This window comes from Schistocerca gregaria, chromosome 3 (assembly GCF_023897955.1).
Source record: "Schistocerca gregaria isolate iqSchGreg1 chromosome 3, iqSchGreg1.2, whole genome shotgun sequence".
Lineage (NCBI taxonomy): Eukaryota > Metazoa > Arthropoda > Insecta > Orthoptera > Acrididae > Schistocerca > Schistocerca gregaria.
Window position 1 is genome coordinate 592,024,313 of NC_064922.1, and position 26,340 is coordinate 592,050,652.

The 26,340-nt window shown below is 38.2% G+C and overlaps 1 protein-coding gene across 1 annotated transcript in view; it reads left to right on the plus strand.

The window, feature by feature from the left end:
* LOC126353906 (glutamine-dependent NAD(+) synthetase) overlaps nt 1–26,340 on the plus strand; it is a 190,750-nt gene that overhangs the window by 75,316 nt on the left and 89,094 nt on the right. Inside the window, exons 9-11 of the mRNA XM_050003134.1 lie at nt 1,336–1,451; nt 11,887–12,055; nt 18,526–18,661. Of these exons, the coding sequence (XP_049859091.1) occupies nt 1,336–1,451; nt 11,887–12,055; nt 18,526–18,661 (421 nt within the window). The remainder of the gene's footprint in view (nt 1–1,335; nt 1,452–11,886; nt 12,056–18,525; nt 18,662–26,340) is intronic.

Here is a 26,340-nt window from a genome sequence, read left to right on the forward strand (position 1 = left end):
CAAACCTCCCTCAGCCACATTTTAATTTGTAATGACTCAATGCGCAATTCCCAGACTATTGATCAATGTTACTCTTTGACGTTAGTTGTACTGCCTGCTCAGTAATCTTTCTCTGGATCCAAAGTTGTGGAAATCCCAGGGAATGAACTAGCCAGTTATTTGGCTAGAGAAGTGGTTACTCACCCATAATTTGTTTTGACTATCCCATGTACATATTTTTAGGTGCATATAAGACCTCTCATCATTCGGAGATGGTAAATCTGGTGGGCTATTGTCCCCTATAATAAATGCCATGCTATAAAGGAGACACCTGCTACATGGTGCGTGCTCCTTTTGCTGTTGCTTCCAGGAGTCCACCATCCTATGTGACCTCCTCTTTGATCATACCAGATTAACCAATAGATTTATTTTATGTAACAAACCAGCCCTATGTTGTGGTTGCAGTAGCTCACATTCTTGTGGAATACTCCCTCCTCCTGGCTCTCCGTGCTAAGTATAGTTTTCCAGATTCTTTGACTCTTAATATTCAGACAGTTCACAGGCAGTTGAACTGATTCTCCATTTTCTTCATGGAAAGTGGTTTGTATTCTCAGATATAATGTTTTAAACTACTTTCTGAGTTGGGTGCTGTTGTTTGGTATTGGTGTGTCTCCTGCAGCATTCTAGGTGTGGGGATCCTCAGCTGTATTGCCTTTGCCAGTTGCTGTGGTCAGTTTTAACTGCTTTCAGACACGGTTCTCCTTTTTTCTACCCTATTCTGTTTTGTTTTAGAGATAGCATTTTGATGCTATGCACCTATTTGACTGTAATGGTTCAGGGGTAGGATGGCTGTGAGGGGATGAGCTCCATCTCATGCAGAACCCCAGTTACAAAACTTGGACCTGGAATTTATGAAAATCAATTTTGAAATTACTCACTCACCTGTGCTACACATTCTATGACTATTTTATTTGGTTTATACTGTATTTTTGTAGCAAATAAAAATTGGGCACATTACGTGGAATGTTTTATTCGAATTGGTCTGCATTACCCTCTCCTAAAATATTAACTGTTCCTCCTGAAACAGCCTGGACATTGTAATCAAAGAATGCCTGTTTGGCATTAGGGGAAATATGTGGGGAAAAATTTTAGCAGAAAAATTAACACAGATAGAAACATCAAAAACTGAGATGTTTAAATATAGGGGACATTGTGGAATGATAAAAAGGTGGAAGGAGAAACAAGTGCAAGATTATTGTTTCTACCTTATTTTCCTTGCGAAATTTTTCATTATAGATATACCTTTATGTGTTGTTGTTTTTCTGATTTTTTAAATTTTAATTTTTTCTCATTTAGGAGGTCCGGCCAAGGTGGATTCTTCCTGCCTCTTAGTGGTGGCGTTGATTCTTCCAGCTGTGCCTGCATTGTTTACTCAATGTGTACACAGGTAGTTTCAGCTGTACAAAAAGGAGGCAAGTCTCGGATATACTAAGTTACAGTTACCTTAATAATAATAATAATAATAATAATAATATTGTGTATCAGTAAATATGCAGTGTTTATCTAGAGAAAAATCTAGAAAAACAGAAGGGAACTACTTTCTTACTGTTGGAAGCAAAATGTTTTTTCTGCTGTCCAAGAGGCATTCCATAACACACAGAGATATTGGTTGTTGGTACTAATAACCGCCCCCCTCCCCCACACGCACACACACACACACCAAAAAAAGTAAGTAAAAAGTCAATTTTTCATTCCAAAACCAATCAGCTTTGTTCATTCATAGTGTTCTGTCAATTCCATGAAGGAGAAGAATGTTCTGGAATGTGGAATGAGTCAAGATATACATCAACAAGAGACAATGACATCGTAAAAACTTCATATATATTCTTTTTCAACAATATTTTTTTTTAGTAATTGAAATCAGATCAGCATTAACTCCGCAACAGAGTGAAAATTCATTCTGGAAACAATCCCTTAGGCTGTGGTCAAGCCATTTCTCCACTGTATCCTTTTATCCAGAAGTGCTTATCGCACAAGATATTTAAGAGAACTTGCACAAAGTTTGGAAGATAAGAGAAGGATCTGACAAATGAAGTAGTGAAAATGGGTCATGCATCATGCTTGCATAGTCCAGTTAATGGAGCACTGGTCTGTGAAAGGGCACACGGTTTCAATCTGCCAGGAAGTTTTGGCATTGCCATTGTGTATATACAGTGTCATTGATAATCAGCCACTGTGCAGCTTGGAGTGCCAAATTAGTGACGCTAAGATGATATGGGTAGCTTAAAAATTTCTTTAGCGGAGCATCTCTTGTGCAGATGCATTGTTGTCTCAAAAAGTGAACTGTAAATTCAGCTTCATGTTTTGTGAAAATTGTAGCATTAAAGGTTATTGACTTGTGATATTGATCAGTTACATGTTATTCTTCAACCAAAACAATGGATTCATTCAGCTCTCCATGCCAATCTGCCCTGTGCAGGTATCTTCATCTTCATATAACTGCTGGGACCTTCTCAGTATTTTTAGGCTGCTTAAATGCATTTCAAAATATTCTCTCACAAAAATTTGGTTGTTTTGTGTATGTAAAATGTTGTGAATACGTCTCCTCCCACTTACAGCACTAAGTATTAATCACCTGAACATCGTCCGCCCCTGGTAGCTGAGTGGTCAGCGCGACAGAATGTCATACCTAACGACCCGGTTCTATTCCCGGCTGGGTCGGAGATTTTCTCCACTCAGGGATTAGGTGTTCTGTTGTCCTTATCATTTCATCCCCATCGACACGCAAGTTGCTGAAGTGGCGTCAACTCGAAAGGCTTGCACCAGGTGAACAGTCTACCCGACGGGAGGCCCTAGCCACATGGCGATTCCATTTTTTTTACATCAGTTGATGTAACATATCATCAGAGTTTGGCAAAAATGTGAAGTTGCCTTCACTTTCATTCTGTTTTTCATACTATTACAGGATGTATACAACCCGGGAAATCCGGGAAAAACCCGGGAATTTTTTCATCTGGCAGAAAACCGGGAATAACCTGGGAATTTTTCGGAATTCCAGGAATTTTTCATTTTCAGTTAAATTTTTGTAATTTTGACTGCAGAGTTGATTCTCTAGCAAAGAATGTTATTGTATCCTGCTATTGGAGTATGATACTGCAGCAATAAAATATAAACAAGAGGGGAAAATAATGCAACTTTAGTTGCAAAGGAAATGTGCAATTTACGACAACAAAACACCGTGCACGCACAAGCGTCTGCAGATAGTAAAAATATGTCGAAGGCCGTAGGGCGCAGACTGTAATTCTTCGTAAAAATAAACTGCTTGCTATGAGCATGACGTCGCAACTGTTCACATTATGTTCGTTTGACCAATTGACAGCGGTCTGTTGCGCATGCGCATTTCACTTGCGTATAAGCAGTACCTTCTCCCGCTACTTGAAGTTTGGCTAATGGCTATTAGCTGTATCGGTAGTAGCAGCAAGCAGCCAGATGCAAACAACAAAAATTTTTCTCGCGCGCCCTAGCTGCCAAATTCACGTTTGCACATAGTTGTGGTGAGGGGGTTAACCTCTACGTGACCCGTGTTTACGTTAAGTGATTTCGCTGCTTGCATTCGTGTACAGCTCCCACGTCAAATGAAAACCAAACGGATTTCTGTGGCCGGGACCTATCAAGTGAATTAAAATACATTCACATAATTACGGAGGGCAAAAATATATTTTAAATTTCAGTTTCCTGATTTTATTTTATTTCCAAGTTAGTAGCAGTTAAGCATTAATCTCCCTGCAGAACAGTGAAGCTATTTTTGCAAGTTAGCTAAAGAAATTTGGCTTTGTTAATCTTTTCACAGAGGCAATAATTTTATTTGAAACTAAGTGTTTCATTCTACAGTATTGGCTAGTTCCAATAGTTCCAACTGTTCGCTGAATTTCAAGTGCACATTATCATCATCTGCCATATATGGCATTATGCCGTAATAAAGAACCAAAAATGAGATCGTAGAGTACTGGTACTCAAGAAAACCACACTGAAAAGCTTAATATCAGATGGGAATCTACTTCATTGTGAATCTGAAGAAAGCCAATTTGCACTTCAAGCCGAATTATGCATTTTATTATGGATTTTATTATGCATTTTATTATGGATTACGAAATTCCGATGCTCTTTGGAGTATCCTCTGACGCCCTGTTTCTTTTATGGTGTAATGTAAACTCTCTTAGTGCTTTATACACACGAACATACAGGCTTCCTACACTACTGCAGTTGCACACACACAATAATACCTGTTTTCTGGCGTTCTGTGGCAACTGGTAAATCGAACCTATTTCTAGCCGTCTCCGGACAGTATTGCGGACGGTGGTTAGAAAAGCGTTACTTTCAAAGTAAATTTCTTTTTACGCAAGATGAATTATGTTACCTGTGAGAAAGTGGAATGGATATCTAAATCACAGAGCGTTTGAAAGTGAACAGTTTGAGGACCAGCCCCTTATAAGAATTTCGAGCCGAGACATTTATGTCATAATTTTAAATTTACTGGCACATTTGTGTGATGTGTCTTAAAGTACAACACACGCAAAAAAAAAAGAGCAGTATTACATGTGAAAGCTTAGCTTCTGTTGTAGCGTGTTAATCCTAGAGACTAATGTTATATGTGAAAGCTTGCTTAGCTTTTCTTGTAGATATACGGTACTGTGTACATTAATGTAAACCGTTAACTTTTCCTCTCGCATGTTCGAGCTATGTAACCAGTGATCTTGCTATTGGCCGACTATAACATGTGTCCTATGCTCTGAATAGCTGCTGTCATCGGCTGACAAGATCTCGTGTCTTGAGATATGACTCGCTTACAAAAGGACATCGCGACCTCGGTTTCAACGCTCCGGAAACTGACTCACTGTGTTTGGTGGAATTCGAATTTACACTTTCATAATACGAAAATATGCAGTGTATGTGTTGCTGCAAATAAAAGGTCTTTCCAAAACCTCTCTCTCTCTCTCTCTCTCTCTCTCTCTCTCTCTCTCTCTCTCTCTCTCTCTCTCTCTCTCTCTCTCTCTCTTAATTAAAAGTCTCTCCAAAACTTCTTTGCCCCGTCTTTTCTTTCTTTTTACGGGAAGTTCTACGCGATTGTATGAAACGTTGACCATTCAAAGGATTGATAAGTTTTACAGTTCCGAGGGAAAATCTACCGAAAACCTACTGTTACTTAGCACAGAAAAAGTGTTTTTGCGCGGGAAAAAGCATGTTTTTTAAACAGGATATCCGGAAATAATCCGGGGAATTTTTTTTCCTTGTCCCCATATACACACTGTATTACAATTTTGGAATCTTGATATGTGAATTTAATTGTATTTTAAAAATGTAATGGTCTGCAGTTCTAATATATTGTACAGCATTTTCCCATAAAATATACTGGAAATTTTGGGTAGTAAAGAAGTAGTAAATGAGTGTGTCTGTTGAATTATGTTTATTTCTCAATCAGTTGTATGATGAAGTGTTGTATGTGCAGTGCCTACTCAGTCTGAATCTAGTTATTGTCACCAGCACTAAGATATTGGTTTGATACAGTTCTTAATTCCTGTCAGTCACCATGCAATACATTCTAGTCCTCGTATGTCCCTCTTGGGTCTTTGTTCTTTGTTTGTTCTCCTTCCAGGATAGCAAATGTCATACACTTCATAGAGTTTCTCTTGTCCAAGTTTAACATTCAGCCATCCAACATGTCCACATGTTATGCTTACCATTTCCTTAATTTTATTTTTGTTTTGTTGCATATTACAGTTGTGAGATAGCACAGGTTCCTTGACCGTAAAGTTGAATGTCTTCCATTTTAGCGACCACTGCTGTGTCACACTCAAACTGTATCATGATGACCTTTTATCATGATGACAAACAACTTCCACAATGAAATAGTCCTGTACTTAACCTCATTCAGAATGGTTGAAGCAGATTTGTCATATCTTGGATTGTGGACAGTCACCAGAAACATATGAAATTGCATGTGAAACAGTTGCTTTCCTCCCTTGTGGTGGGAGTCTCTTCCAAAATTTGGAGGACTTAAAAAAAAATTGATATCAAGACTTCGTTCTGTCCACCAGCCAGAACTAGAACACTTCTTATTGTTAAGAATGATTTGGGGCCAAGGAAGACCAGGTGTATAAGATTCTCTGTTTCTGTAGCAAAGCTTACATAGGCCAAACAATTTGTACAGCCCAGGATAGGCATACAGATAATGATGACCACATGAGACAGCAACAACCAGAAAAATCCACCTTGGTCGAGCGTGGTTTGCAGAGAGGTGTTGGTGAAACATGAGGAGATGTAGATAGTTGCTGGCACATCTCAGTATTGGGACAGTGCCCTTAAGAAGGCATTGGGGATTAAACTATTAGTTAACACATTAACTTATTGATTGGGTTTCCTTGAAGCAAGACATGGAACTCTGTTTTAACACGTATTGCCTCTCTGCTACTATAACATGGTCGGCAGTGAATTTAGTGGTAATTGTCCCGATTGCAATATATCCCTTCTCCCAGTATTCCACACCATTTGTGCTGTATTTGCACTTTGCTAAGGGGAATAATGGATGGTTTCTGGTACAGTAGGGTTCTGTGGCCTTGGAGGGATTATCAGCTGTGACACCTCAGCAGTTCCTCTCCGCATATGAAGATGGCAGCGAAAATGCTGAAACATATCAATTTAATTGGAAGATCCAGTTGCGAACCTGACAAATGTACCATGTATTACTATGCAGGTCCATGAAGATATGATGATGATTATACGAGGATCACTCCAAAAGAAATGCACACTATTTCTATAAAAATACAGTTTTCATTCTGCATGTGTGAAAGTTTTACAGTGTGTAGATACATCCTTACCGCTTGTTTTCAAACTTAGTTCAACCTCTTCCCGTGAGTGGCGCCATGACAACATGTCTTCAAGATTGCTGCGAAACTTGGATGTTCGTCAGAAGCAACGTGCTGTGAAAATGAGACAGTGGGAAACATCCACAAGAGGTTGAAAAAGGTGTATGGAGATGCTGCTGTTGATCGCAGTACAGTTAGTCGGTGGGCAAGCAGGTTACGTGACGAAAGCGGGCTCGGCAATATTGAAGATTGTCCTCGCAGCGGCAGGCCTCGTACTCCACACACTCCAGACAATGTGCAGAGAGTTAGCAAATTGGTGACTGCTGACAGGCACATCACAGTGAACGAATTGTCATGCTACGTTGGGATAGGGGAAGGAAGTGTTTGCAGAATACTGAAAGTGTTGGCGTTAAAAAAGGTATGTGCCAGGTGGGTTCCCAGGATGTTGACAGTGGCTCACAAAGAAACAAGAACTTTTGGAACAGTATGAGAATGGTGGAGATGAATTTCTTGAAGCCATGTTTCATCACCTGTCACAATTTTTCCATCATTTTTCACCTGCGATGAAGAGGCAATCAATGGAGTGGCATCATAAAAATTCGACCAAGGAAAAAAAATTCAAAACCACACCTTATGGCTACAGTGTTTTTCGATTCCGAAGGACTCTTTCTTGTGGATGTCATGCCAAGTGGAACCACCATAAATTCTGATGCATATGTTATGACAGTGAAGAAACTTCAAGCTCGATTGAGCCTTGTTCAACCACATTGGCAAAAGCAGGATCTTTTGCTGTTGCATGACAATGCATGGCCACATCTCGGTCAAAAAACCTTGGAAGCGATCACGAAACTCGGATGGAGAACACTGAAACACCTGCCTTACAGTCCTGACCTGGCTCAATGTGACTATCATCTCTTTGGAAAACTGACTCTCTTCGTGGAACAAGGTTTGAAGATGATGACTCCCTTGTGCACACTGCCAAACGGTAGCTCCAACAGGTTGGTCCAGAATTTTACCGTGCGGGTATACAGGCACTGGTTGCAAGATGGCGTAAGGCAGTTGAGAGGGATGGAAATTGTGGAGAAATGAAAATATTGTTCCTAAAGGATGGATCTACACACTGTAAAACTTTCAAACATGTAGAATTAAAGATGGATTTTTAAAAAAGTGTGCTTTTCGTTTAGAGTGAACCGTGTAGTCGTATTCTTTTGCTCAAAACGAAATATAGGCCATTTTACAAACCTTAACACAATATTTGTGTTATTTTTGGTGAGAAAAGATTGCTTTTTGTTAAGCTGAACTACTTCAGAAGTGTAAAACTAGTTCTTTCATTGTTAGCAGTTACGTTTAATTTGTAAGTACAGATTTCAGTATAACGAAATTCTGTTTATCAAGAATTTCTTTTCTTGTCTTGACATCTGCTTGAGAAAAAGGAGGAACCTGAATTATAAGTTTTGTTTGATGCGCCGAATATGTTAAGTGTCTGTGCATTATTCTAATTTGGTTTCTGAACCACCTCCTTCTCTATTTGTCGTATTTTCTATGCAAACCTCTTTCTGTTATGTTTCTGTTTGTCTCATCCACTCTTCCCTATATTCCTTGCAGTATGCTAACAGTTTTTTTATGTATCTCTTTAGTTTGTATGTCCTCTCTATTCTCATTGGTGTCTCAAATTTCTGTCTGCCTTGGATATCATGTTCTATTTTTGTAGTAAATATATCTTAAATTTCCTGCTTTTACTTTGATTTGAAGTTTTTTCACTGTAGTACTAACACTTGTGTATGTACAGAACAGAACTGAAAATATTACTTTGTTTTTTCATACTTCCTTCCAGTTTGCTATATATCAGTGAGTGTAATAGATTGTCCAACTTCTAATCATAATCTAGTCTAATTAAATTGTTATTGTAACGGTAACATAATAGAACAACACTAAAAATTATTGCTGCGTAGATGTTAGTATTATGCCAAGCTTGTGTTCAGTCATATAAACTGAATTTAAGGGTAACAGTGACTGATACTCCATACCTGTATCTAAATTACCGTCAAAGACAGCACCATTTAGATATTGATACAATAGTTACAGTCACTCGTTCACTTTGTATGTCTGTTTCTAGATTTTCAAAGACACTGAAAGATGATTAAATTAATGACATACTTCCTGTGTTTTCGAATCTCAATTTATGTGTAGACAGTAATGCTGTGGAGTGATGTTACATTTAGAATTAAGCAACACTAGGTAGAAAGCTCAAAGAAGTAATGGAAAATGTGCAGAGAATATGCAAGTTTATCCCAAAAGTTTTGAGACAGATTGTTTTGGAATTGATTGTGTATCACATTATGTCAGCCTGCTGTAAATAATTTCTTGAATTCACCATTAAAAGTATATGTTGATTTCTGTAATTGCTCTTAGTTTGCATTATTATAATGTGGAATATTTTATTAAGGTGGTGATTATTTCCTCTTGTCTCCCTTCTGTGCCATGAGATTGTGCTTTCTGGGTAGGACAATTAGTAGATTACTCCCCTTCATTATGGCATATCAGAACATGGTGCGAATGAATGAATCTGACTTGCTTGACAATGTTGAAATCATATCACAATTCAGTTGCGCTGTAAAATAGCCCTTATCAAGGAGTTCTTGAACAATGGTTGCTAATATTGAATGGTACTGGAAGACACTGGTTGGAAGACAAGCAGTACCTTACAGGCAGATTACTAATAAGTTGAGCATCAAGTAATGTACATGGTGTCACGAGATATGGTCGGTTTTCAAAGATAGGACATAAACAGTCACTCAAAGCAAAAAAGGCTAGTAAACATGAGCTCTAAAGTGCACACTGTAAGAGGGAACATTTGTTCATCTTCACTAATGTGAAACACATCCTACATCTTTGCTACTGAACAAGTTCTCATAGCTCTTAAGGTATGCATTTGAGAATCCATGTTTAACATACTCTAGCATCAAATGATCATTCCTGTCATATCCCTGAATGGTGACCATTCCTCTGGGCGACACTCTATGTAGTGAGAGGTTACCTTACTTTTGCTTGTCTGATAACATTATTATTATTATTATCATTATTATTATTATTACTATTATGCTATTTAACTGAATCATTATTTTAATTGCAAAGTGTAATTGCAGGCTTGTGGTTTGAAATCAGTAATGGTTGCAACAGTGTTTGCAGAAGACAAGTGGATTAAAATTAAATTATGTAATTGAGATAATAGATTTCAAACATTCATAACCATTGTTTTCACAATGGAGCACTGAGTATATTGGTTTTAAAACTGAATCGGTCACCGTAATGTTAAAGATGAAAGTTGCGCCAATTTGAATGAGATTTTAGAAAATAAATCAAATATGTTCTTGAGTAACAAAACAACCTGGTATGTGTTCAGCATACCTGTAATTTACAAATAGCATACTGAATATGAATTAAATGACCAAATATGAATATATTCAAATTTCTCCTCACTTGAGAAGCTGTTATATTTGAATTTTCCTCTTCTTTCAATTAATTCATTTGTTATTTATGTTGCTGCAATATTGAAAAATAGACAGAGGACTCTACATTTCAATTAAACAATCTAGAGAAGTGTAGGTGCCCCGGTGGTCCCGCTTGCCTACGGTGGACTGGGTGGCCGAGCGGTGACCTCTCCAGTTGTCAGGATGCTAGGAAATGGCTGTAGAAGCATCAGAAATGTCAAAGAAACATTATTAACTCATAACATTGTTATTTCTGCCGAGTACAATGTGGCTGGGTGATATCAACAACCTTCCCCGAGTCCTCACTGACTCGTAGCGATGACACCAGATCCGGGCCACACAGTCTTCCTAGCGCAGCGCCGGGTGCTGTGACGTAGCGGTGGAATGTCCTTACTTCGGCCGCGCGTAAGCTGCTGCGCGTGGATGGCTCAGAGTTGGAGTCCTAGCGCTGTCGGCACGAGAAGTGTTCTCGTAGTGCGGAGTCTATTCTATCCCACCCCATCTTCTTCCCTGCTCCTCCTGGTGGCTCGTCCGCAGTGGACAGGCGGAACGGGCTGCAGTCTCCCAGTGTCGTCGGCTCACCTGGTTGTGACGGTGAATGCACAGAGCGTAGGCTCCGCACGATCTCAGCGACGGCTCACTGATGTGGTCAGCATTGGCGGCGAGCGAGTCTGCTGTGATATCTGCTAATGATTGACAGTGACAGCAGAGAGGACCAGAGCTGGTACTGCCCCTCACATCTGCTGCTGGATGGCCTCCCTTACTGCAACATCTCCTTAATAAAGATTAACATCTCGATCACCGAGCTGAGCGCTATGCAGCGACTCAGTACACATCTAACTGCAAGTCTAACTGCGAGTGTGAGTGTCTTGTTGCTATCAAAGTTGGCGTATTTAAAGGAAGCACGAGCGACGTCCTGACGTCATGCTCGTTTGTAATGACCACATTAGTTCCACTTATACTGCTGATTCATCTGTCGACTCGCCCCTTAGGTGTTCTTGCGACAGAGTTACGTGTTGTTGCGGCAGACTTACATGAAGTTGTGAAATGCAGTACAGTTAACGCTGTACCTCTGTCTTGCACTCTACGAAAGTCTCCGTCTAACATGAACCCGTGTGCTAAGCAATTCTCTCTCGCCTGTTGTGTGTAACAAGGTCATTGCCCCTGTGTGGCGACACATTCCACACGTGCAATCCTCTTAGCTCTTGCCTAACCTACTGCCTCTGGCTCTCAGCATAGGCAACGAATCTTTGACAATATTCCACGTTTCCAACTCTTTACTATTCCACGACACTACAGAAACAGTTTCTCTCTCTGTATCCAGATATTAAAAAGATTCAATAATTTTTGAAAACACAACCTGGCACAAAACAGTAATATCTGCTTTATATGGTTATTTTTCATAAATGATGTTTTTGCATTGACGGAATTGCAATGTCATATATTAATTAACATGTTTATTTTTGAGGAGTAAATATGTTTTAATTCCTTCTCTCGCAGCTATTTGAGCTCTTACTCTTTATTATTTATTGTAAGCCATTTGGCATCTTCAGATCCACAGGTGCTTGCCGATGTTCGCAAAATCGTTTGTGATCCAGAATACACTCCATCTGATCCTAAAGAGCTCTGTAACAGATTACTTGTGACATGCTACATGGGAAGTGAAAATTCTTCTTCACAAACAAAAAGTCGTGCCAATACACTTGCTCAGCAGATTGGCAGGTGAGTCACTAAAAGGTATCATTTATAATGACACTAAGAGTCAATCCTTCTGTCTTTATTTTTTTTTTTTATTTTGAACGTATTCCTCGAGTTTTGTATTTAATATTGACTGTAAGGACAGTCGGGAACTATCTGTGATTTTGGTTTTGTTAGATTAATGTATAGTTTGCCCGCAGTAGTGGGCATTCGAATGTCTTTGTATGTGAATGCGTGTACTTTCTGCTAGAAAAACGGCCAGAACTCGAAAGCTAGTGAACACTGTTTTGTGTCGCGTGTGTGTGTGCACCTTGCATCAGTCTACTGTAGATTAGTGGTACCTTTCCACTATTTTACAGATTGTGTAGTAGTGTAAGACTGTAACTACTGAAGCTTTCGAGGTCAGTCAGTGAACATCAGTTTTGTGGGTGTAGGACTGAATGATGTAAAATAATCACTGATTGGGTAAAACAATTGTATTGGCCATGGTTGCAGTGGCTGAAGGGGAGAAACAGATTCTCTTTTAATAGATTCTGAGGAAGGCCACTTCAACCATACCCAAAAGATTGGTTTTACCCAGCTTGTAACCATTATTTTGTAAAATGATGGGAACCTTTACTTAAATGTTTGTTTACAACACGTTTTAAAGTAGTTATATTATGTGTTTTATAAATGTCAGTAATTTGAGACACCATGCCGTCATAAAATCTTTTGGTTTCAATGTGCGGCAGCATGATGCTGTGTTTCACCTACAGAAGATATTCACTCATGTTTTGTGATCTTCTACAATCACACCTTTGTGTGTCAAAAAGCAAATAATGTTTCTCAACTGGATGAACTGTAGACTAACCAGTTGCACTACATGAAAAGAGAAAAGAAAATGAGAACAGAGTGCAGCATATAAGCTTTTTTTTGCTTTTTTACCTACAGTATAAGTTGCATGAGCAAGCAGACACTACATTTGATGCCACTTACAACCTTTACATCTGACCAGAATTCTCTTTCGTTTTTTCGAGAGGTGTTAAGATAAAATTCTGCTATGGTAGTCATTGAGGGACTTGGGCATTGCCCTTCTGACACCCAAATGATTTTCGTGAAACATTTTTCTATGCTTTATCTTACATCTGTTGTTCAGTAATAAATTTTGCTTTAGAAGGTTGTTTGCAAAGAGACTAAACCATTGAAGGTTCCTTCTATCCATTAACTGTTGTATTAGGTTCATAACTATTTAGTGATTGTTCAACTATTGTTCTAATCTTATCCATCTAGGTTGAAAAACCCATTTTTACACACTATATTTCAAAAACTGACTCTCCTCTCTTTGCAACATCTTGTGAGTGATAGCCTCTCTTACAGTCACTACCTGTTTACCAATCAGACTGTGAGGTGTTGTTGGTGTCATACAGCTATTTATATCCAGTGTTTGGTTGCAAAAGGTTGTTAAGCACTTCGAAGCATAGTTTTTTATATTTTTCTACTTTTTTCCCCAAAATATAATTTTGTTGTGCCCTGGTGGAACCCATGGTGTAAAGTAACAGCATTTTCAGAGTTTTGTTCTAGCTTTCTTTTGTCTCCATATCGCTTTCATTTTTTCAGAATGGACTCCCCCCCCCCCTTCCCCCTTCTCTTCAGACCAAGCTGCTCCAATTTTCTTGGGTCCTTCTGGCAGGCCAACTATCCGGTCATGAATTTTCCACATAAAAATTGTTAGTCCTGCTTCCTTCAGGTCTTCTTTCACTGTACTGATTCATTTTATTATTTCAATTTTAACTTCGCAACATTCTTCAAAGAATTCAATGGCACATCTATTGAGTTGGTGCATAAATTCGTAGCATTTTTCCATAAATTTAATAAAAACAATAGATACACATAAGAGACTTTAATCATCAATAATATATTTTCCTTCACTATTTACAACAGTCTGCCAATGCTTTTCAATTCCAAGACTATCTCGTGGTTTTGAGGCAAAGAACTCATTGAGCCATGTTCAGAGTGCATTTTCATCTGGAAAGGAAGTTCCTTGAAAGTTGTTAAATAGAGAATGGAAAATGTCAAAATCTGAGGAGAGCAGCTGAATAAGATAGGTGCGAAATGACGTTCCATTCCAACTCCTGCATAGAGTTCTTTGTCAGTCCAGCAGAATGTAGTCAGATGTTATCATGGAGTATCATCACTTCACACAACACATTTGTTGCTGTTCCACCAGATGCATAACATTATCTTTCATGCATAGGTACAGGTCTTCGTACAGGGTGCTCCTGTTTTGTTTGGGCTCAACTTTTCCTTTCTTTTTCTTATGTTAGCATAAAAACCCCATATCTCATCACTGGTAATGATACAGCATAGGTATGGTATCAGCAAACAGAGATGCATATATGGCCACCCGCTGATTTGTGTGATTTTTGTTCAAGCATATGGTACCATAAACCCGATTAGTGAACCATCCCCATTGCTTGCAAGTGAACCTTCTGAATTGCTTGCAGATATCACACAATGGGAATGATCACAGTTCATTAAATTCCAGTTCTTCAGTACACTAACATGGATCATTGTGGATTAATGCTTTTAAGCAGTCCTACCGAACCCTGAGCATGGAGAGTCACTAATGTCAAAGTGACCTTCGTTTAAATGAGAGAACCATTTTCTTGTCATGTTCTGTCCAGTGGCATTATCTCCATGCATGACACAAATGTTTCTGGCCGCCTCCATTGCTGTCACCCCTCTATTGAACTCTAACAGAAGAATATGTGAAATGTTCCAATTCTCCACTTGGAATTCTATTTTCTAGTGTTCACAGCTCCATTGCCTACCTCCGAATGACAAAAGGACAATATTTAAACTAAAATAGCAACAGTGAACTATAAATAAAAATAACAATGTATAAATAAATCCATAGCAAACGGAACCAACATGCAAAACGCAAACGCCAAAGACTTATACGCCAATGTAATAATATAAAAGTTCACATACTCTTCAGTTTCTTTATTTATTAATAGTTTGTATGTTCCATCTTCAGTATGACTTACACCTAAAAGTTTCCCAATTCTTTTTAATCTTGTTTAGATTTCTTCAGTATATCTGTCTAAAATGTTTCAACCCTGTAAAGACATAGTGGTGTGTGTGTGTGTGTGTGTGTGTGTGTGTGTGTGTGTGTGTGTGTGTGTGTGTGTCCTTAGAGGATTTAGCTAGAAAGATGTTAATAAAACAAATACCTGATCCAAAAACCGTGTTTACATTTAAGCTCAGTTCCTATTAAGTTATAATACATCCATTTTTGATAGACTCCTCAGTTATGCTTTTTCAGAAGCTTTAAGCCTGCATTAAAATACTAATCTTGTTCTAAAATCTAATTCAGGCGGTCCTCTGTGACAGCTGATTTGATTAGCTTCTTCAGTCAGGTGTAGCACCACTGGTCTTTGTATTGCTTGTCAACTTTTGTAATAGTCTGTCCCTCACATAAACATACTGTCTTCATCACTTTGTTACTGTGACAAAAAGTGCCCTTCACAGATAACCAATGTAAGAGACTAATTATGAGAGAGACAGAAACAAAGAGAAAATACATAATTTGTTGGATGGTGTTTTAATGTGAAATTTGGTAGAGGATAGTATGGAGGAAGGCTGTTCTGTAAATGAATATCACCCATTGTAGTTGTTAAATAAAATATTATTGCAATGTCAACACAATAACAGTGAGCAGTTTCTTCTTGTGTAATATTAGTTCTTCGAATGAGCACTTACATATATGTTGCACTTATTTAGATTATTGGCTCTGAATCATGTATTTCTAATCAGTCATTCAGCAGAATTGAAGATGCAGTCAGCAATAGATCATGCAGGAAAAGCATGTTAATGAGTTTCTTGATATTTTGAATGCATAACATCCAGCGTACTTCCTTGTTGGGACTTCAAACACAAAAGTATTTAATAGAAAAGGAGAAAGTTAATGACTGATTGGGAATCGTTGTTAGCACATGCTTGTAATGGATCTATGGGATGGATGCTACCCTCAAACAGAACGTAGATTTTCAAGGGGGAAGAAAGTCTCTCTTTATAGTTAGTGGATCAACATGGAGAAATACTTTGATATGTGCAATTTTAGTAATATTATTGTAGTGTCTCCTTTGATTGCCTCTACATCTGTATCTACCTGGATACTCTGCAAATCACATTTGAGTGCCTGGCAAAGGGTTCATTGAACCACCTTCACAATTCTCTATTACTCCAATCTTGTGTAGCACATGGGAAAAACGAACACCTGTATCTTTCCATGCGGGCTCTGATTTCCCTTATTTTATTATAGCGTTCTTTTCTCCCTATGTCGGCTGGCATCAACCAAACATTTTCGTATTTGGAAGTAAAAGTTGGTGATTGAAATTTTGTGAGAAGATTCCATCGCAGTGAAAAATGCCTTTGTTTTAATTATGTCCACCCTGAATCCTGTATCATTTCAGTGACACAAACTCTCTCCTATTTCGCAATAATACAAAACATGCTGCCCTTTGAACTTTTCTGACGTACTTCATCAGTCCTATCTGGTAAGGATCCCACATCATGCAGCAGTGTTCTAAAAGGATGGACAAGCGTAGTATAGGAAGTCTCATTAGTAGATCTGTTACATTTTCTAAGTGTCCTGCAAATAAAATGCAGTCTTTGGTTAGCCTTCCATACAACATTTTCTGCGTGTTCCTTCTCATTTAAGTTGGTTGTAATTGTAACTCCTAGGTATTTAGTTGAATTTCCAGCCTTTAAATTTGACTGATTTATCGTGTAACCAAAGTTTTAGGAGATTCCTTTTAGTACTCGTGTGGATGACCTCACACTTTTTGTTATTTAGGGTCAATTGCCAATTTTCGCACAATATAGATATATTTTCTAAATCTTTTTGAAATTTGCTTCAAACCTCTGATGACTATACTAATTGATAAACGACAACGTCATCTGCACACAACCTAAGATAACTACTCAGATTGTCTCCCAGGTCATTTATATAGATAAGGAACAGCAAAGATCCTATAACACTGCCTTGGGGAATGCCAGAAATCACTTCTGTTTTACTCACTGACGTTGTCAATTAATACAAACTGTGACCTCTCTGACAGGAAATCATGAATCCAGTTACATAACTGAGACAATAGTCCATATGCAAACAATTTCACTACAACCTCCTTGTGTGGTACAGTGTCAAAAGCCTTCAGAAAACCAGAAATATGGAATTAGTTTGAAATCCCTTGTCAATAGCACTGAACACTTTGTGAGAGTATAGGGCTAGTTGTGTTTGACAACAACGATGTTTTCTAAAGCCATGTTAACTGTGTGTGTCAATAGACCGTTTTCTTCAAGGTAATTCATAATATTTGAACACAACATATGTTCCAAAATCCTGCTGCATATAGACATTAATGGATTACTTGTACTATATTTCTTGAATATTGGTGAAAACTTTCCAGTTTTTGGGCACGGCTCTTTCATCAAGTGAACAGTTGTATATGTTAAGTATGGAGCTACTGTATCAGCATACTCTGAAAGGAAGCTAACTGGTACACAATCTGGACCAGAGACTTATTTTGTTAAGTGATTTAATTTTCTTCACTACTCCGAGGATATCACTTCTAAGTTCCTCGTGTTGGCAGCTCTTCTTGATTAGAATTCTAGAATATTTACTTCTTCTTCTTTGGTGAATCATCATCTTTGGTGAAGGAATTTTGGAAGGCATTGTTTAGTAACTCTGCTTTGGCGGCACTGTCTTCGATAGTATCTCCATCAGTATTGTACAGAGAAGGCATTAATGAAAAGAATATATGCAAATTTATAATTTGATTGGCCCATGTCTACATTGAGATTTAGCAGAAACAGGTAGTATAGGTTTGACTTCATGGAGCATCTTCTTTCTTACAAATAACATGTGACATGTTTGAAATTGTTCACAAATAAAGTAATAAAGTTCCAAATTTATATTGAGGGTGTGTTTAATTTATAACTTTTAAATGACTGTCATGACATTTTTAATATCTTTTACCTTTGCATTATGATGTCCAGATTCAAGATATCTGTACAGATGGTTAATGATGTCCTTCTTTATAAACTTGAAACTACTTACGTTATATTCAAGCAATGACAGAAACAAGTGGTTTGTTAAAGTTTTAGTCCATTACACAGTTTTCATCTGTTACAAAGTTCCAATGCACCAAATTCTCCATTGTCTGAAGAATAGTGCAAGGTGAATTTTTTTCGGAGTGGGAAGGGAGGGAGTGCAGAATGAAGGAGTCAGGGTAGGAGAGACATTGAAGATGAAGCTTAATGGAGGACTCTTGTCACAATAATTGTATTTTTTCCCACAGTAGTCTTTGCATTATTGTACTGACAGATATATAGTTATAAAATCATATATTGCTGTTGGCAGACAATCACCTCATTATATCTTAATTGAAAATATTTAAATATATAAAAATAAGTAAACTAAGCTGATTCAAATAGTAATTTCCCTTTTCCAGCTACCATACGAATATATGCATCGATGTTGCTGTGTCTGCTGTGCTTGGCATATTTACGTCAGTGACGGGTCTTGTTCCAAGATTTGGCTGTCGGGGTGGAAGTGCAAGAGAGAATTTGGCTTTGCAAAATGTACAGGTATGTATGAAGTCTCGACAATTTGGGTTGGCATGCAAGTAAACCAAAGTCGATAGAGGTAGATTTAAAGTTTAATAATGTTCTCATCATAAACCATGTGCTACCCATATATACAAATTCCTCAGTGAAGTCCAGAGTAATGTAAATTAGAGCAATAAGATAAAGTAAAAAAACAGTATGCAAACTAAAATTTTAAAAAGGGCTTGAGAGAAGGAAGGGCAGTAAGTAGAACATATTTTAGGTAGATATGATAGTGGAAAGTTCTAGATGAGTGTAAATAATTTAGGAGCAAAGATAACTCATCAAATAGTAGAGACTTTCAGTTTCAACAGGCACACAAACAAGATTGTAAATGGTTTTTGAAGCTAGAGTTAATAGAAGGTGTAACAATATGCACATAAACACTTGGTGATCACATAGGCCAGGGGCACCCACTGACATTATCAAATCCTATCCCCAATCCCCTCAATTCCACATGTCTTTTCTGTAGTGTTTTAAAATATGCTATATGTCATTGGACGGCACTACCACACCATCAAGTATTAAGTCATGGAAAGCCTAATGCCACAAGAGAATATCTCTTCTAGAATTGGACAAAAAATGGTTTCATGGATGCTGCAGTACAGTGATTAAGACACTGCACTCAGGAGGGGTAGGTTCAGATCTCCGTTTGGCCATTCAGTGCAGTGCTGTCAGAAAGTGCAAAATGGGTCACTGCAAGTGTTTCTACACTCTTATCAAATGTTCCAACATGCTCTACTCACATATGGGAAGCTATCAAGATTATTTTTGATAAACACAGTTGGCCGAGTACAGTAGCTGCGTTGAGGTAGGGATGCCTACAAACAGTGCCTGGGGACATGGTCTGAATAGTGACTGATGACTTCTCGATGCCTACTGTCACTACTAGCCAGAATCCATCATTCTACTATGAGAGTGTTGCCAAGGAGATGGATGGCTTAGTTTTGAGAGCCAACAGTTTGGAATCCAAAAGCTGCTACTTTTCCATATGGGACCTGTATTCAAGTCTGTCCAAGACTTGGTAGTATTGTGCTTAGTGGTGACTGAATCCAGTGTAGCATGTCAAGTCACCTGCAGACAACCAAATGAAATCATCCTAGAATTTTTCAGTCAGTATTAGACACAGGATAAATTCCAAAAATTTTGAGGGACCATGTTGTTGTTGTTGTTGTCATCCCCCCCCCCCCCCCCCCCTCCCTTTGAAAGAACAATGAACCTTATATGGCTCCAGTCATTGGTGTAATGAGCTGTGTAGAACAGATCCTGAAGCAAATCATCGCCTATCGCTTGGTCTGGATACTAGACACAGGGGAGCTCCTTATCCACTCTTTGTATTGTCTCAAGGGATACTAATCCAGTGTAGGAAATCAGGTCCTACTGATGGCTGTACAACTTGATTTTTTACGAAGATTGCATTTTATGGCATATTTTTTAACACACTGGTATGGCATTATTTGGAGGTGCAATATTTTAGGACAGCTATGTCGTTGGGGCTTTAAATGGTCATCTGCTTGTGTTCATCTGGTCCTTCATATCACACAGCCATTTTTAGGTTCAGAGTGTGCTGGAGTAGTATAATACCACAATAAGGAGCCCTGTACAATGTATCTTATAGACTTTTTCCACCATCCTTATGATAGCTAAATCTAACCCAGTGGAGGAAAAAGCTCCTGATTTTAAAAGGGTTCTGCTTCCTCAGCTATATTAAATGAGCTGTTTATCTCCTATTAGTAGGTTAACTTTCACTTGATTACATTAATAATTTCAAAGAAAATAGTTACCTACATCTGTAAATAAAGAGTTTTGTTTACAGTACAGTAACACTTTTCACATAGCTTTATAATGAAACACTCTGTTTCGTATGCAGCTAACGGATCTTTTCAATTGAATGTAGATATTCAGATAATTTGTACAGACAGAAGTATGTTGAAACTTCCTGGCAGATTAAAACTGTTTGCCCGACCGAGACTCGAACTCGGGACCGTAGCCTTTCGCGGGCAAGTGCTCTACCATCTGAGCAATCGAAGCACGACTCACGCCCGGTACTCACAGCTTTACTTCTGCCAGTATCTCGTCTCCTACCTTCCAAACTTTACAGCTCTCCTGCGAACCTTGGAGCACTAGCACTCCTGAAAGAAAGGATATAGCGGAGACATGGCTTAGCCACAGCCTGGGGGATGTTTCCAGAATGAGATTTTCACTCTGCAGCGGAGTGTGCGCTGATATGAAACCACGTAGAGCACTTGCCCGGTTTCATATCAGCGCACACTCCGCTGCAGAGTGAAAATCTCATTCTAGAAGTATGTTGTTAGAAATTCCCCATTTCTGTCTGTTAGATAAGAATGTGTTGAATGCTTTCGCACTAGAGTTCTCACACCCTTGGCAAGAAGGCAAAGTTTACATGAAAATTATAATTGTGTCTTGTGCTGTGATTGTGCAGGCATACTTGATCAAATTCGTTAAGTGTGGTGATGCAAACTGACAGTACAGAAGTAACTGAAGATTAACAGTGCTGTTCCACAGATAAACCTGAAATGACAAGGAACTGTCAGAAATAATACTATCTGACAGTTTCCTGAAAAACGCTTTACACTTTGTTTTTTTTTTTTTTTTTTTTTTTTTTTTTTTTTTTTTTTTTTTTTTAATTGAGTGACTAAATCAGACTATTGGTTCTGGGTAGAATCAGAGTTACATACATTTCTTTGTCCAGCTAATGACAGAGATGCGGGTATGTCCAGGCCAAGAGTCCAACAAAACCAATGCATTATTTTCTGCAGATGGTAAGATGATGATTTGTATGTAACACTGAACATAATTCTCTCTTATTTTTCTGGATTTTGTGACGTCAGTTATGAGACATTTGCAAGTAAAGTCTTTTTTTGTCCCAATTTGCGTTGGAGAGAGAGAGAGAGAGAGAGAGAGAGAGAGAGAGAGAGAGAGAGAGAGAGAGAGAGAGAGAGCTGCACAATATACTTATCACTGACATTGCTGTGTATGAATATGTCATAGCACTCTACGACTGCACAAATGACTGCCTTTTTTGCTCGAAATGGTAAAGTGTGGTTTGCACAGAACCTTGCTGACTGGCTTTATATATAGCATTTTAGAGGATAAGAAGCAGCTTCTTTTTATGCAAGCTACAAATTTATCTATAGTATTACTTATTAACGACACCTTCTTTACACATTTACACGAGGTAAATTTCATAATTCTTTGACTTCATTTTCCTGGATCTGTTTAACCAGTTCAAAGAGGCCTGGAAATCATTAATGTTCCACTCACTTGCAGTTCAGTGGGGTAGATCTCCCTTGGTAATAATTGTTAATTGACCCACAAGCAGTTATAAATCTTTCAAATGGTTTCTCTTGCATACGTCTGCGAGTTTCATTTTGATGCAAATTTCATACTATAGTGTGCCTAGTGCTCGGAGTGGGATGCTATCCTCCTGGCATAGCACATGACCTTTGTAAGTTCGGTATGTTTGATAATATCTTCTGGATACTACCGTCACCTGAAAATGTATCTTGTCGATCTGGTGTTGCTATTCAATCCCAGCTGCCGCGCTTGGATTCTTTTTCCAAAGATTTTGTGAATTGGTTGGAAAAAGAGAGAATTTCTTTCCTTGAATATTTTGAAGCTTTCATAACCAGAGCTCCATGATTTCAGCCATATATTGTCGAATTAAACATTAACACAATATACTTTACAATGAGCTCCAGGCTCCTCCTTTTCTTTGGTCCACGTACAATAGAGTAAGTCAATTACATTATAGTTTACATAACATTCATTGCTAATACAAGCTCTTTGGTTATTCCTTGGAACTCCACCTAACACCTTCTGTTAGAGGCTGCACAAGAAGTGACAACTGATCACCACTAATGCCCATGGGAGGTGCTACTCGTGTATATATTCTTGGCTCTCCATAAACAGAAGCCTAGTGACAATATTTTCCTCCACTCTAGTTCAGTTAAATTAAAATAATAGTTTTTCCCTCTGCATTAACATGAATACTTCCATTTCTCAAAGAGCCTAAGAGTGTACCATGGCATTTACTAATAAATTGTCATGTTACACTTCAAACTCTCTGACTTGAGTGGAAGGTATCATGGGACGAACTGTGACTGCTTTGTGGCTGCATCATGTTGAACAACTGCAGTGAGTTGCTGCCGATGATGATGTCTCTTCTGGATCAGCTGATGCAGCGTCAGTTGGTGCTACAAACTCACCAAGAATTCTTCCACTTCATAATGCAAAACATGCCTTGAATTCGTATTTTCTCACACAAGCACAGTATTGTGTTGGTGGACTCAGTTATTGTAGTCAGCTGCGCTATGTATTATTTGTTTTTGCTTCCGGTTCGTATTTTAACAATTCATTTAGTGACAATGAATAATGTGCGCACACTTATAAGTATTGCTGTTCCATGACTATTTACTGTTGTTGCCCCAGCAACGTCTACTCCTTCTGTACCTCCTACTATTTCTCCTATTTTCTTCTTATTATGTCAACATATATCGTGTGCCTAGTGCTCACAGTGGGATATCAAGCCTACCAGTTACAGACGTTTTCCTGGAATAGCAAAAGACTTTTGTAGATTAGATTTGTCGCCTATAAATTTATCTTGTAGAGCTGATCATGCTATTAGTCCCAGCTAATAATCTTTTTCATGTTCTTGAATCCTCTTCCCAGATTTCATGAATTTGCTGCAAAAAAGAGCTCATTTGTTCCCTTGAACAACGTAAAGCATTCGTAACCAGAGCTCCATCATTTCAACAACGTATAGTGTCAAATTACCCATTAACACAGTACACTTTACAATGAGCTCCATGCTCCTCATTATCTATGGTCTGTGTACAATAGAGTAATCCGGTTACACTAAATGTTACGTAACACTATTGCTAATATAGACTCTTATTCTGTACAGCCACTGACAGAAGATGTAACAGTGGACTGCTAAGGAATAACATTTCCATCACAGCAAGGAACAGCTTCCGTTCACCACTCCTGCGCGTGGGAGGTGCAACTCCTGCTTAATTGTTCTCTCTGTGTAAACAAAAGCCTAGCAGCAGTGTTTTGCTCTACTCCAGTTCAGTTTCTCTCTACATTCATGTGAATATCTTCCATTTTTCAAAGAGTCTAAAAATGTGCCATGGCATTTCATAATGAACTGTCATGTTGGACTAAAGTACATAGTGTAAATCTTTCTTCCATTTATATAATTCATGTTCAGGTTTTACAAGTTAAAACCAGCTTTGCACACTACTTAAGGTTAAGCATTTTTCTCCATTCGTCGTATAACCAAAAAATGTACACCTCTCACTGAAGGCTATTACTATGCATGTTGTCTTTGGGATTGGAAGGTCCAATGTTTTTGTTCTGGATTCCAAATTACTGTGAAACTCTGCAACCTGCACAAAGACAAATGCTATCAGCAGTACAGCAGAAGACATCACAAAGAAAATTAATTCAGTTTTTTTCCATTGTTAATACATAGTGATACTGCAAAGTCAACTGCTAATTATTATGAACATTAAATGAGTGGCAAATATGAGCAGATAGTAACTGCGAGCAATTGTGTGACAGGAACTATCCACGGAAACTGAAATTTGCGTAACAAATTATGAACACACTTCAACGTGTTACATGTTTACCGAAGTGCTAACAACCCAGGATATTGTTAGTTTACTGTGGAAAAGAACCGTATTACTTTTGCTAAAATTCCTTTATATGTGCGTTTATGTAGCTTTTAGTTTCTCCTTTTGGGAACTAGACAAACAGAGCTGAATGATGTGAAATACTTACATCTGATCAGTACTTCTTTGTATTTTCAAACTGGTAGTTTGTAATTGTATTATCAATGCAGATCACTGATCTCCTGATTTTTTTTTTTTTTTATTTTTTTTTTCAATTTTTTAGAAAAGTTTAGCAGTAATCCATATGTCTGAACTAAATCGTGAATGTTGGTGGATTTGTGTTTTCAACCAACATATTTAAGATGAAGTCTGCTGTGATCACAACTTAGGTTGTCAAATATTGAAGGAATAGTAAGGATACAGGAACTTTCAAAAGATTTATTTAGATTACAAAAGCTGCTCGCTACCTATTTAAAACTTTCATGCATTCCACGGATAATGATTGTTCATTTAAGCATATTATGTTTGTCTTTATACCTTCTGAAAGTATTATTTTTTAGCATTTCCACACATCTGTAAACATTTTACTAAAGTTCACAAAGCAAATCTATTCAGTTGTAGGCCATCTTTTCCCAGGCATCTATTATTTGAAATATTTTGGTCAGTGAAAATAATGTTAAACCTGGTAGACTGTTCCCTAATGCCACTGTTTACTCTGCTTACATAAGTATTCCTTACCTGTGTTCTCTACACAGTTTTTGCCAATCTCATTGTTACTGTGGATGAAGTTTGTGCTAACACAGATTAAAATGTCTCTTTGCTTATGTAAGAATGTGGAGTCTCACGATGGTACCATTAAATAAAATATTCTTGGATTTCCAACCTTGTTAAATGGTTAAAATTTTACAAGCTTTCGACAAAGTGCTCCTTGGCGATTGTCAAGTGGTATTACTGCAAGTGTGCTGCAGGTTCACCCATAGGTACACTAACTGCCGACTGTGATATCACTGGTGCACTCAGCATCACCATATATAGGCATATGTTGCCTCTGTGTTCTGTGTGCCGACTTCAATATCCTGATCGTTAGATCCCACACAGCAATGAGCTGCAGGCGACTGCTGTCTCTATTAAAGGTATTATTGTTGTTTTTATTTCAATTGCATATTTAATTACACTGTCCCAGAAGCCACTAGTGTGAACCATGACAAAGGTTTTGTCAAATTTCATCTGGTTTTCTAAAGGATGTTCAGCTGAAGCGGGTTTCAGAGGGTAGCTTAGGGGATAAAACCTCTTGTGTTCCTTCCTGCATTGTCCTACAGTGCATATTGTTTATCTGACCTAAGAATGGCCACATTCTCGAGGCATCTTTAGACCCCAGGTGTTCTGAAACCAGCTGTATCTTTAACTGGGACCAAGATTTCAAAAATGCTACTAACCATATAGCAGAGATGTTGAGTTGCAGATAGACACTACAAAAACACTGTTGGGAAGTAAGCTTTTGGCCAACAAGGCCTTTGTTGAAAATACACACACACACACACACACACACACACACACACACACACACACACACACACAAATGATGACTATGGTCATGTGTGTGTGTGTGTGTGTGTGTGTGTGTGTGTGTGTGTGTGTGTCGACTATTTTTGACAAAGGCATTATTGGAGAAAGCTTATTTTCTGACAGTCTTTTTGTTGTGCCTACCTGTGACTCAGCATCTCTGCTACATGGTGAGTAGCAGCTACCCTTTTTGTTATACTGTTACATTACATCCTGGATTTTTCATTATTTTTGTTGCCATTGCCAATCAACATTTTATATCCTCTCTACTTTGGCCATCGTCAGTTACTTTGCTGCCCAATTAACAAACCTCATCTGCTACATCTAGTGTGTTGTTTCCCAATCTAATTTCCTCACTATCATCTGATTTAATTAGACTACATTCCATTATCCTTATTTTGCTTCTATTGTTGTTGTTCATCTTATGTCCTCCTTTCAACAGATGGTCCATTCTGTTCACCT